Below are 13463 nucleotides of genomic sequence, written 5' to 3'. Positions count from 1 at the left end.
ACCAAGGTTCTGCACTATGTATTTCTGTGGTTTGGGTACCATACCCTGTACATTAAAAAAATAAAAATAACAAATAAAAAGCTTTATTGACATTGTGTCACTAAACATGTTGCTGAAATGCATGTTAGTTTAAAAACCTGACAAAGGTCTTAATTATTCTATTATTCTATTATTATGAACAAGCTAGGTAGGATTTAGCAGTGTTCATTGCTCAGTTGTGGTGTTTGCCAGAACAGCCTGTTGGCTGTGATGTGCTAGTTTCAGACAAAAACTCAATAGTGCCAGCCTCACATGACCCCGTCGGGCTCACTTTGTTCACTTAGCTAGCCGACTGCACTCTTTAAATCTGTCAGGTCCGCTCTTAATTGGTTGTCTGTGTTGTCAATCACAGGAAACGATGGCTGAAATATCACTGTTGACACTACAAATAATCAACCTCAGACTTGAGATTTTTCAAGTTTCAAGTTTATTGTCATGCACTCATAAAAAGGGCATTTATCAGTAATGCAATGTCTTGTGCTCAAGTGTCTGCTCAACTGAAAAATTATAAATTAGGTACAAGAATTTAAAGGCTAGAAAGAAAGTAAAAAGACAGGATAAAGAAGATATAAATTAAATTCAAGTGCAAGTTGCATGAAGTTGTTTATATTAAGTGTGAGGGGGTGTAGGGCAGTTTAGCATCCTGATGGCATGAGGGTAGAAACTGTCTCTGAATCTGTTGGTATGGGTCCGTATGCTTACGTACCGTCTGCCAGATGGCAGGATGGTAAAATGACTGTGGCTGGGATGGTTGGGGTCGGAAAGCACTACTAGTCAGCTACTAAGAATGGAGGCCTCTAGTTAATAGCCTGTCTTTGTTTGTTTAGCCTCTCACTCAAAAGTAGTTGGTTGTTGGACACCTTAAGTTACAGTAAGCACCAGATATTTTACCAAACGTCAAAAGTCTAGCTCTGACCTCAGTCATACTTGTGCCTCAGTCTATCATCTCTCCTGTGTCTCTAATGAACAGAACCCAGCAAGCACAACCCAAAGCACATCAGACTGAAGGCACGACAGGACACCGCCTACTAGCTTGGTCCTAAGCACGTTCTTGATTGACGCAGAGACTCGTCATCATGAGGAAGCAGAGCAAAGTGGCCCTGCGGCAGCAGAGCAAAGACAATGTCACAGAGTCGGTGGCAGACCTCCTGGCCTTGGAGGCGCCCCTGGACTACAAGACCAGTCAGATGAGCGTCAACGTGCCCCCTGGAGGCCAAGTGCCGAAGACCAAGCAGCCCGACATCTCGCCCGACGACGAAGAGGACGGACGCCCGGCCTGGAACAATAAGGTCGAGTACATTCTGGCCCAGGTGGGCTTCTCCGTGGGGCTGGGCAACGTGTGGCGCTTCCCTTACCTGTGCCAGAAGAACGGTGGAGGTGAGTCACAGTTTTTTTTTTTTTTGTCTGACGTGTGTAACAAAGATGCTGTGTTTATCGCTCTCCTAAGCTCGAGTATTGAACTGCTGGCCCTGTTGACACGACCTGGAGAAAAGCCAGGAGATTTATGTTACAAACCACGATGGGGTCGGCTGACTGTGCCGGAAGCATGGCTATTTTTGTCCTTTGACCATCTGAAATATAAACCCATTTCAGCCCCATGGCTATTTGTACGTGATCGACACAGGGCCACGAGTAACACTATTCATTCTTGTTCCGCTACAACTCTTTTTACGCTCTGGCATAGTCTCTGGCTGGTTTGTCAGGCTCCCCGTATCGGAAGGATGCCTTTGTGATATGTGGCGCAGCGCCCCCAAGATAGCAACCATAAATAACACGTCGGCCCTGTTCCGAGTCACAGAAATACAGCTTGCATTGTTTACGAAGGACAGTCACCATAGGAACATGACATCATGACACTATCTTCTTGATGAAAAGGCTTGTGAGAAAGGACCCATCAATTCCTACCTAAGGCAATAAAGGGGTGACCTTAACGTGACGTCATTAAGATAAATTGATGTATTCCCATAGTCCATCAGACCTTATATGGACATAGATTGTGATGTCATGCTAATGGGTACAACAAGGAGTGTGTCACTGGCTAATATTGCCACTGTCTGCCTTCCGTGGAGGAATTAATAGGTGTGTGGGTGTTATCAACTCCTGTCCTCTCCCAGTCCATTTTCTCACTCAGAAGATGGCTCACATTTGGCTGGAGGAGCACATTAGCTGAGAACTGTGACTGTGATTTCCTGGCCATCCTCCAGTGACAGACAGACTTTATCCCAGATCTTCGTTTAGCGCCCAACTCTCACAAATGTTCTCGTGAGGCACACTGAGTCCCAGAGTTTATGCTCATTTTTTTTAGCCAACCATTTTTTTTGTATTCTCCATTTCTATATGTGCAGCCTTCACCACTATTGTGTGACAGTGTACCGCATATGTCTTGAGTGTGTGGTTGTGTTTGTGTGTGTGTGTGTGTGTGTGTGTGTTTGTGTGTGTGTGTGTGTGTGTGTGTGTGTGTGTGTGTGTGTTTGTTTGTGTGGTGTGTGTGTTTGTGCGTGTGTGCATGCGTGAGTGTGTGTGTGTGTGCGCGCATGTGTGTGAGACTTCAAGTGAAACATGACACCACAATAGTCTTCTCTCCCAGGCCCGGCCCCATCTGGTAACTATGGAGCCTCAGCCATCCAATGACATCCCAACTGGTTCCATATTTCCACATCTGCCCTCCCTCCATCCCTCCCCCTCTCCCCTGCTTTCCTCTTTAGCGCCAGACCTGCAATATCCCTTTTATTTCTCACCCGTGTGAATAACAAAGAAGCCCAACAGAGAAACACTGAGTCATCAAATGAGACCTCCATCAAATCAATTTTGTTTTCATTTTCCTAATCAGTCAGCCTTACTTTAATAGCCCCTTATCACAGTCAAACAGCCTCCCTCGCTTGAAATCATAAGGCTCGTGTATTAGTGTTGTTTGTTGTTTAAGCATGAGGTTGTGTTGTTTGACAGCAAACATTACTGCCCTGTATGGCGTGGGAGGGTAGGGTTCAAGGCAAACCAATTTTCTCCAGATGAAAGCAACTGTCGTCATGGTGCCTTTCATCAGGTCAAATCAAGTTTGGTAAAAAAGTGATTGGGGCACGTAAAGAGTCCATATAAATATCCATATTGAAGGCTTTGAAGAAATAAAAGGTGTAATCAACATGGAAATTCTATTTCTCGTCCATGGTAAAACAGAGCTGGAGTTGAACGCTTGTCTTTAGTAAAAGAAGGGATAGCAGTAACCTTAATGGTACGCTGCCAAGGCCAAAAGCAGTGGCAATGGGTTAGGGGTTTACTGGGGTCTGTAGGGGGTCGCATGATCATAGGTATGAAGCTTGTAGAAGCGTCTGTGTGGGTATTCTTTTTATTTTTTGAAGAAAATTGATTGGTTGGGTTGATTATTTAAAAAAAAAAATATCTTTCTGAGGTTCAACTAATTTGTGTAGTATTGAAATGTATGAAGATGATGGCCAAAGTTTGAACCCTCCATCTCTCCCAGGTGCGTACCTGGTCCCGTACTTCATCCTCCTCCTCCTCATCGGTATCCCACTCTTCTTTCTGGAGCTGGCGGTGGGCCAGCGGATCCGTCGCGGGAGCATCGGGGTGTGGAACTACGTGTACCCTCGGCTGGGGGGCATCGGCGTCTCCAGCTTAATGGTGAGCTAACGAGCAGCGACACGCTCTCCTGGTGACACAGAGGTGGCTGCCTTTGGATCTTTAGGAACGACATCCCACGCCTTTCACAGCTTCACAGCACCCCGTGTGTGTGTGTTTTTGTGTACGTGCGTGCGTGTGTGGAGGAGTGTGGGGGTGGGCACGGGGGCTCGGATGAGTCATGACTACACCCCCCCTGGCCTTGTCGTGACATCATCCCACCAGCTAAACAAAAGCCCCTGGCAGTGTTTTGCTGGTGTCAAAGCTGTAGCAGGGACAGATGTGCTGCGCAGTGGTTGCCGCGGCAGCAAGAGGCTTTAATGTGTTGTTTGAAGGGGTCAGAGGAACAACACCAGTTTATGGAGTTATGCAATGCTTTGCCCTGAGGGAAACTGTCCCTGCACCCAGAGCAGCCACGTATGAGGCATCATCCATAGTGCAAGTCACGTGACCCTACGTTGCCAGCTTTTGGAGGGATACTGGTTCTCTGGAAAGGTTATGGTCCTGTAATGTCCTCGTGTGATTCGAGTTCAAAGCAGGTGCATTGTGCTTTGCTTCGCCAGCAGGTCTGGTCAGGGCTAGAAAGGGTGTTGACAAAATGGGGCTATGGCTATTCCTATCACCCCAACTCCCCAGATGTGGTCAGAGAAACATGTTGTGTCCTGTGATAATTGTGCTTGAGGATGAGACTGTGGTAAAGTAAAGACAGACACTACTGTCTGAGTCTGACCTCACGCCCACAGCGCTCTTACCATTCACACATTTTGATTGGCACTCTAAGGTGGGAGTCTGACTGTAGTTCCTGTTGGAGGCAGAGAGAGATAGAGAGAGAGATAGAGAGAGACAGAGGGAGAGAGAGAAGGGACAGAGAGGGAGAGAGAGAGCAACAGAGGGAGAGAGACAGAGAGAGTAAGACAGACAGACATAGGGAGAGGGAGAGACAGAGGGAGAGAGAGAGAGAGAGAGAGAAAGATAGAGGGAGGTAGAGAAACAGAGGAAGGGAGAGAGAGACAGACAATCAGACAGTATTGTCTGCGACTGACAGCTGGGTGGTGTAGCACAGGGTAAGGTGAGCGTGGAGCTGGAGAGCTGAGAGAGTGGCTAAAAATATCCTGCGGGGAAGGCGGAGTGGGCTTAGAGCGAGCGCACTTTAATAATTTAGAGAGCTTGTGACTGCAGCTGTGTGACGCAGGCCCTCACTCTCACGTCTCTCCAGGGACAGCGCAGGAGAGAGAGACAAACCCACCGCATCCCCTGCCACTGAAATGACACGCACCTCACCCCCCCCCCCCCCCCCCCCCCCCCCCCCCCCGAGACAGGCAGGCACGTTCTGGAAACAGACTTGGTGGTGCTCCTTCATCAACAGAATTTTGTATAATTTCTTTATTTTATTTTATTTTTATTCATAATACTCTGTATCTACTACTTCTTTTTAATTTGTTTTGTTACTTTATTGAAAATACAAGAAAATTGACATCACAGACTATAGCTTCTAATGACAAGGGCATGGCAAAAACAAAATGATGATAAATAGAGTTGGGTAAACCAGTTATAAAGTATACAGTGTGGTTTATTTATGACAGTTTTGTCTGACATGATGTGTTGACATGATCGGGGCAATTAGCTAACCAGTTGTTATGTAGGGTAATGCTGTTGCCTTTGAGGGTGACTGTGATGTTGTGTCAGTGATTGAGTGTTTAAGTAGTGCTTTGGTTGTAGTTGAGCAGTCAGACTTTCTTTGTTATGGCTACTGCTATTTAAATGGACGTCTTGCTGTTTAGGGATGTTGGGAATCCCTTGAAGAGAGATCGGACAAAATGCAAATTTATGGATTTTGAATAGCCCAGTTTTCCGAAGATCTCTGATCTGTATGACGGAATAGGAATGTAGAGCCAGAATTCATATAACATGCCTATATAGCATCTGGGCAGAAGTACACAGGTTCTGCTTGTCCAAATTAGATCAGTTTGAGTAGCAAGAATAGATGTTGTGAATAACAGTTTTCTCTTTGGCTGCTGTATTTAAGCTCAGTGTGTCTGGAAGGGAAATTACTTAGCCGTGTCCATACTGATGCATGAACTAGAAATTGACAATTTCAGTCTTAACAGTGTTAACCCCCTCCCCCTCCCTCCCCCTTAGGTTTGTGCTTTTGTGGGGCTTTACTACAACGTCATCATCGGCTGGAGCATCTTCTACTTCTTCCAGTCCTTCCAGTACCCTTTGCCATGGAGCGAGTGCCCCATCCGGAGGAATGGAACCCAGGCCTGTAAGTATGGAAACAGATGCAGAGAGCACACGCTTGGGCTGCCTCCCCGTGTGTGTGTGTGTGTGTGTGTGTGTGTGTGTGTGTGTGTGTGTGTGTGTGTGTGTGTGTGTGTGTGTGTGTGTGTGTGTGTGTGTGTGTGTGTGTGTGTGTGTGTGTGTGTGTGTGTGTGTGTGTGTGTGTGTGTGTGTGTGTGTGTGTGCGCGCGCGCGCGTGTGTGTGTGTGTGTGTGTGTGTGTGTGTGTGTGTGTGTGTGAGAGCGTATCACCAGACTAGGTATTCAGTGCGCTAATGCTCTCCGCTGAGAGCAGCTGTCTTTCTGCTGACTGTAGGCCGGAGATGCTCAGTGCCGTGGCGATAACGCAGCTTTCGCCTGGACTTGCAGCTTTGATGTGCAAAGTTCTTTTTTTCGCTGGGCTGTCAAGAGAGAGAAATCCGGGAATACTCATTCCCAGGATGCTTTGTGCTGCGGATGTGATTGGCAGGTGCCCTCACTGGTTCGGACAGAGACATTGGCCTCCAGCCATATTCACTCCACACTCCACACTACTGCTTATGGCCGCAAGTAGATACACAAGGTTGTACAGTTCAGAGAAGATGCTCCAAGGGCTGATCAAATTCAAAATGTCCTTATGTGAATCCTTATATACGTACACATGCTGTGGTATATATATGTTGCATTTAAGCACTTCATCCCATGGACAGAGCAAAGGACTCTGTAGTGGTCAGTCGCTTCGGGGTCAATTCAGTGTTTATCTCGTCCAAATTTTTTTTTATAATCAGTTGACCTAAGTCTTCAGATGATTGAATTGTTTATGTGATGTTCTCATACAAAATTGGATTACATAGCAGTAGCTAAGCTAGGCACGTGAGGATACGGTTGCCCACCCACATCCTAAATTACGGTGCGGTTGAAGCTGTTTGCTGTGGGCCCACCAAAAACGAACATTTAAATGTATCTGCTGAGAATGCACATTGGGTAAGGAAGCATTAATGTCCTAACAGGTAATGTGGAATGACCATGATGGCCCTCTTGTGTTTAAGTTACACAAGTTTGGTTTAACAACAGGCAAAACTGTCCTTATTCTGTTCTCATTTGTAGATATTGAGCCTGAGTGCGAGAAGAGTTCGGCGACGACATATTTCTGGTACCGTCAAACACTGAACATCACCAGCACCATCGACCACAGCGGAGGCCTGAACTGGAAGATGGTGCTGTGCCTGTTGGCAGCCTGGATAATCGTCTGCTTGGCTGTGATCAAAGGCATCCAGTCCTCTGGAAAGGTAGAGACGCCACGGCGTGACATTACTGCAGATGTCTTTGCCAGAAGATTAAGATTAGTATGATAGAGCATCAGAGGGTAAAGCGCTCTGGTAATAAGGGTCTCGCCCTGAAGCCTGGAAATTTCGGTTTCTTGATGCAACATAACATTTTGGTTGGTCTTAATGGACGGTAGAAAATGTATAAACTCAACATTGCACAATTACACTGTATTGTAATAGACGTTTTGTCATCTAGAAAAAGAAAACATTTGTCATTGTTGAAATGTCATCTTTCGCCATTGTTTGATAGTCAATAAATAATGCCCTGTTTAAAAATAGTTGGCAAGACTAACCTCAGTACACGTGAGGACACAAAAAAAACACAACATGTTAAGTCAACCGAGTCACTTTAAAGTGGTACCATCATTTATTATTTATAGAATCAGCACCCTAGAAATCATAAACCTAAACAATGAAATGTTCAAAAGCTTTCGTTTATTTCCCTTATACAATGTCTTCATCTTTGTCTACCACGGTGTTCTAGTCTTCTAGTGTTTGTAAGAAGGTGTCTCCTGAGAGGTCGATTGACGTGTGCCTTGTGAACATGAATACAAATGGACTGCCCTCAGTATCCATAGTAACGTGGTGATGTGTTTTTCGTCATGGTCAGGTGATGTACTTCAGCTCCCTCTTCCCCTACGTGGTTCTCTTCTGCTTCCTGGTGCGCGGGCTCATGCTTAAAGGGGCAGTGGATGGAATTGCCCATATGTTCACGCCAAAGGTGAGGCAGGGACATGCGGGGAGAGCAGATGTGCTCTATCAAACACACACACATGTACCTATAGAGGTAGGCATGTACATGTATACACACAGTTGCAATACACACTGAAAAACTGCACATACACCTATACAACCACATAAAGCGGCACTACTCTCATGCTGTGCGTGGTCTTGCATCATATGCACAACCACTGTGTAGAGTCAGTACTCCAGAGATTCATTTGCCTTTCACGGGTTTCATACAGCCCTCCCCGGTTCAGAAACCAGTGTGGAATTTGTCGCCCCTTGGTGGTGAATTTTATGCTTGCAGCAATACTCTGAACAGCCTTCCAAAGGCCTTTAAATAATTGAAATGGATACCTTCTCTTTGTATCTTTTAATCTTGTTCCAGGTTTTTGTTGTCCTGTTCTGAAAAAGAGTTTGAATTTTGCATCTTCAGTAGAATGGTGCATGACTAGAGACGTTCACAAAAGAATCATTAGCACATACTGTTGTATATGTTGGGTTTTGTGGTGTGGTTCATCACGCGTCTCTTCCCCATACTTTCCAGCTGGAGAAGATGCTGGAGCTGCAGGTGTGGAGGGAGGCAGCCACCCAGGTGTTCTTCGCCCTGGGCCTGGGCTTCGGCGGGGTCATCGCCTTCTCCAGCTACAACAAGCGCGACAACAACTGCCATTTCGACGCTGTGCTGGTGTCCACCATCAACTTCATCACCTCCGTGCTGGCCACGCTGGTGGTGTTCGCCGTGCTCGGCTTCAAGGCTAACATCATGAATGAGAAATGCGTAGTAGAGTGAGTGAGATCAGGCACTAACCGGATTTATTCAATGCAAGACCATGACATTATATCTTTCATATAATTCACATACATATTTATTTTGTCTTTTCTGATGTTCTGTGAGTTGATCCACCATTAATGCACAAAGGACTTCCTCTACTGTTCCTTTATTACCTGCTTACTAAGCAGCTATGTTGAGCATTTTATATGGTCGCAAACGATGTTATGTTTAAGATGAGCTCTCAAGCTTTCATCTACCTCATTTTATGTTTATTTAACTGTTAAAATTATATATATAATACTTACTTTTGAACACAAAATATGTGTAACATTAATACGTGTTTTACCAAAACAAGGTCTGAAGCCTGAACAAAAAGGTTTAGTAAATGGTTCTGACTGGCTCTTTCTCCCTGTTGTAGTAATGCAGAGAAGATTCTGGGCTTCCTGAACACAGGGGTGCTGAGTCACGACCTCATACCTCCAAACGTCAACTTCTCACACCTCACCACCGAGGATTACGGCGAAATGTACGGTGTCATCAAAACGGTCCGAGGGGACAGCTTTGACCAGCTGGGCCTTGACGCATGCCTCCTAGAAGATGAGCTCAACAAGGTAGGAACCTCTTTAAAAAGAGGGCTGCTTTCTGTAGCACAGCACAGAATAGCAAAGGTGTTTTATTGCACATCCAGAAAGCACCTCCTTATTAGTTTTTGTCTGCCATTGGTTTTCGTTAATTTGCACACAGTCTTTGCACACAGAGCTTCTTGTGAAATCTGCAGGCTTGATGCCTGTGAGAATCCACAGCATGCCATAGCTCTAATTATCAGAGGTGGAATTTTCCACTTTTGTTTTATTGTGACTTAGTTGAAAAGGTTGAGATGTTTTTCCTCTTTTATCGCCCCTGTTTGAGTCTTTCTGTCTGTCTCTCTCGTCTCCAGTCAGTACAAGGCACAGGCCTGGCCTTCATAGCCTTCACAGAGGCTATGATTTATTTTCCAGCCTCGCCCTTCTGGTCCGTCATGTTCTTCTTCATGCTCATCAACCTGGGCCTGGGCAGCATGATCGGCACCATGACTGGCATCACCACGCCGGTGCTCGACACGTTCAAGGTGCGCAAAGAATACCTGACAGGTGAGCTCCTCTTCTGCCACTTCATCTCTCAAAGCTATGTCCATTACAGATGTACATATGGTTGATTTATCAGCAGTCAACAACACAGTTTACCCACTATAATCTCTTTCACCAAGTACATGCACACACACTACATCATCAGAATCAGAATTGTATTTATTGCCAAGTAGGTTTACACCTAATCTATCGCAGCTGGAATGTGATGGGATTTACAGAAAACATTGTAAAAGTGTTCTGATTTCAAATCAGTGACCCTACCCAATCACATCGTATTGACCATTTACCAAAGGGTGTGTGAGAAGCTATCAAATGCCCTCTCAGAAATCCCCTTTTCTATTGTAGTTGAATCCAGATTTCCTCTGATGCTTTCCTTCTTGTGGCTAACAGCACTGAATTGACGTCTGGCACCTCTGCAGACTGTGTCTAGGATGTGACCCTCTGCAGACTGTGTGTAGGATGTGACCCTCTGCAGACTGTGTGTAGGATGTGACCCTCTGCAGACTGTGTCTAGGATGTGACCCTATGTAGACTGTGTGTAGGATGTGACCCTCTGCAGACTGTGTGTAGGATGTGACCCTCTGCAGACTGTGTGTAGGATGTGACCCTCTGCAGACTGTGTGTAGGATGTGACCCTCTGCAGACTGTGTGTAGGATGTGACCCTTCTGTTCTGTGCTCTTTGCCTCTGCAGTGGGCTGCTGCACCGTGGCCTTCTTCTGTGGCCTTCTCTTCGTGCAGCGCTCTGGGAACTACTTCGTCACCATGTTTGATGACTACTCTGCCGGGCTGCCACTCACCATAGTCGTCATCCTCGAGAACATCTCAGTGGCCTGGATCTATGGCAGCAAAAGGTGAGGAGGCTGTTTCCTGTCAAAGAGGGTTTACCTCAAGTAACTACGGTAGGCTTTACCTCAAGTAACTACGGTAACAGAGATACCAGTACTGTAACTATCAAAGGGGATTGGGCCTACTGAAGGCTTTACCTCCATTAACTACGGTTACAGAGATACCAGAATATAACTGTCAAAGGGGATTGGGCCTACTGAAGGCTTTACCTCCAGTAACTACGGTTATAGAGATACTGATCAGCTTACTTCTCTAGAGACAATTATGGACACAGCCGAAGTGCAGGGAATTACTGAAAAACGATGATACTTCCTTTTAAAAAGAACAGACCATAGGTTAATATGCTGTGTTCATTGCCTCCATCTTCTCTTACTGATGGACAAACACGGGAAAAATTGTCAGCCATTCAGAGGGAGTGTATGAGTGTCACAGGAGTCGATTTACAGATGGGTTCATACGTTTGCTACACTGACTGACCCCCATCTTTCCCACACCCATCACTGGGCGTGCAGGTTCATGCAGGACCTGGAGGACATGCTGGGCTTTCGGCCGTACGCCTTCTACTTCTACATGTGGAAGTATGTGTCCCCGTTCTGCCTCATCGTTCTGATCACCGCCACCCTCATTGAGATGGCTGTCAAGCCGCCTGGATACAACGTCTGGGTGCAAGAGCTGGTCAGTGTCCCCTCCTCCCTTATGTCATTGTCCCCTCCTCACTTATGTCAGTGTCCCCTCCTCACTTATGTCAGTGTCCCCTCCTCCCTTATGTCAGTGTCCCCTCCTCACTTATGTCAGTGTCCCCTCTTTGCTAATGTCAGTGTCCCCTCCTCACTTATGTCAGTGTCCCCTCTTTGCTAATGTCAGTGTCCCCTCCTTGCTTATGTCAGGGTCCCCTCAGTGTCTCCTCCTTACTAATGTCAGTTTCCCCTCCTCACTTATGTCAGTGTCCCCTCCTCTCTTATGTCAGTGTCCCCTCCTCTCTTATGTCAGTGTCCCCTCAGTGTCTCCTCTTTACTAATGTCAGTGTCCCCTCCTCCCTTATGTCAGTGTCCCCTCAGTGTCCCCTCCTCACTTATGTCAGTTTCCCCTCCTCACTTATGTCATTGTCCCCTCAGTGTCCCCTCCTTGCTAATGGCAGTGTCCCTTAAGTATCCCCTCAGTGTCCCCTCTTTGCTAATGTCAGTGTCCCCTCCTTGCTTATGTCAGTGTCCCCTCCTCCCTTATGTGAGTGTCCTGCATCTGGTTAGGTCAACTAGTAGGTTTATCTCCTCATTGAGAATTTGAACTTCAATTTCTTTAGTGCATTTGTGTTGCTTTGACCTGCAAATTGCAATACATCTACAAGTCATTGCGCCTCTAATCTAACACAAGCTTATTTTCATTTCCATATCTATGGCTACACATGTGGTCCAGTCCGGCCCTGTGTGCACAAACTGGTGAATATTCCTTTTCTAAAGCTTCTTCCCATGGCGCTTCTTATGAATCCCCAGGCTATGGAGCAGTTCCAGAGCTACCCGCCATGGGCGCTCGGCATGTGCTTCTCCCTGGTCGTGGCGGCCATGCTGCCCCTCCCTCTGGTCTTCATCGCCCGCCACTTCCACCTGATCCCCGACGGCTCCAACAAGCTGTCCGTCTCCTACAAGAAGAGTATGATGAAGGACATCTCCAACCTGGAGGAGGACGAATCACGCTTCATCCTCGGTAAAAACCCCGGCGAGACACCCTCGCCCATGCCCTCGCACCGCGCCTACCTGGGGCCTGGCAACTCCTCCCCCATCGAGCTCACCACCACCTCCATATCCAGCCTCGGCTATGGCACTAGCAGCCAGACCAACACAGGGCCCAAGACCGACTTATGATTCCTCCATCTTCCTCACACACACACACATACACACGCCGACACATGTCCTAGCACCACACACACACACACACACACACACACACACACACACACACACACACACACAAACATACACAAAGTCGAGTGAGTGAGACGGAATGACAGACAAAGACTAGACACAGACAAACAGGCAGACAAAGGGCGAAGGGGAGAAGGAGATGTCACAGCACTCTTCACACCTTACCCCTAAATGAGACAAGTGCTCAGAAATAAGCAAACTGCGTCTAGCAGAGAGCTACAAGCCAGTCCCCACGCCCAACTCGGCCCCTCCTGTTCCGCTCCCGAGGACCTGTGCTGCTAACGCTAACTCTAACCCTGTGCTGTTCAAAGCCAGATTGGCAGTACTTCCTGTCGGCGTTGGAAATGCACTGCAGGCAGTGTGGAGATGTTAGCCACTTGAATTCAGAGCTACAGAGATGTCATATCAGCCAGGCCCATGCCCTCCCACCCCTCTCTCTCTCTCTATATATATATATATATATATGTGTATCGGCTCAGGGTAAGGTGTCCCAAAACACTGCAATATATATCTTCACACCGCACAGACAATGCAGTCTCCTTGAAAGGGGTTGTCTCGGTGTCGTAACAGCAGTAAGAAAGGTCTCACTGTTTTGAGCCTTTTTCTCCCCCCAAATGAACAGAAAGGAAAAAGCAAGGATTGTTTTTTGTAAGCCATTATAATTCACAACGTGCTGTAGAAAGGATGGAGATTCGTTCTGCTTCTCTTCCACAGCATAGCTTTGCTCTGTTGCCTTACCAAATGGAACTTGTGCATGGGCCTTTGTAAAGAACGTTGGATGTGATTGGAAAGGGTTCCCCAAATGTTGGAATGT

General features: G+C 46.6%; 1 protein-coding gene across 1 annotated transcript; it reads left to right on the top strand.

Annotated features, from left to right (window-relative positions):
- Positions 1 to 1115: 1115 nt before the first annotated feature.
- On the top strand, positions 1116 to 12589 carry slc6a17 (solute carrier family 6 member 17; the record flags this gene model as incomplete). Its single annotated transcript, XM_080833141.1, has 11 exons — positions 1116 to 1416; positions 3518 to 3675; positions 5812 to 5938; positions 7038 to 7219; positions 7869 to 7979; positions 8529 to 8770; positions 9175 to 9367; positions 9694 to 9886; positions 10576 to 10735; positions 11243 to 11405; positions 12221 to 12589. 11 exons carry the CDS (start codon positions 1116 to 1118, stop codon positions 12587 to 12589), a joined length of 2199 nt encoding a protein of 732 aa, XP_080689267.1.
- Between the last annotated feature and the right edge of the window lie 874 nt (positions 12590 to 13463).

Source organism: Sprattus sprattus (genome assembly GCF_963457725.1).
Source record: "Sprattus sprattus genome assembly, chromosome: 2".
Lineage (NCBI taxonomy): Eukaryota > Metazoa > Chordata > Actinopteri > Clupeiformes > Clupeidae > Sprattus > Sprattus sprattus.
Note: the sequence above shows the minus strand (reverse complement) of the source record. Positions and strands in the feature narration are given on the sequence as shown.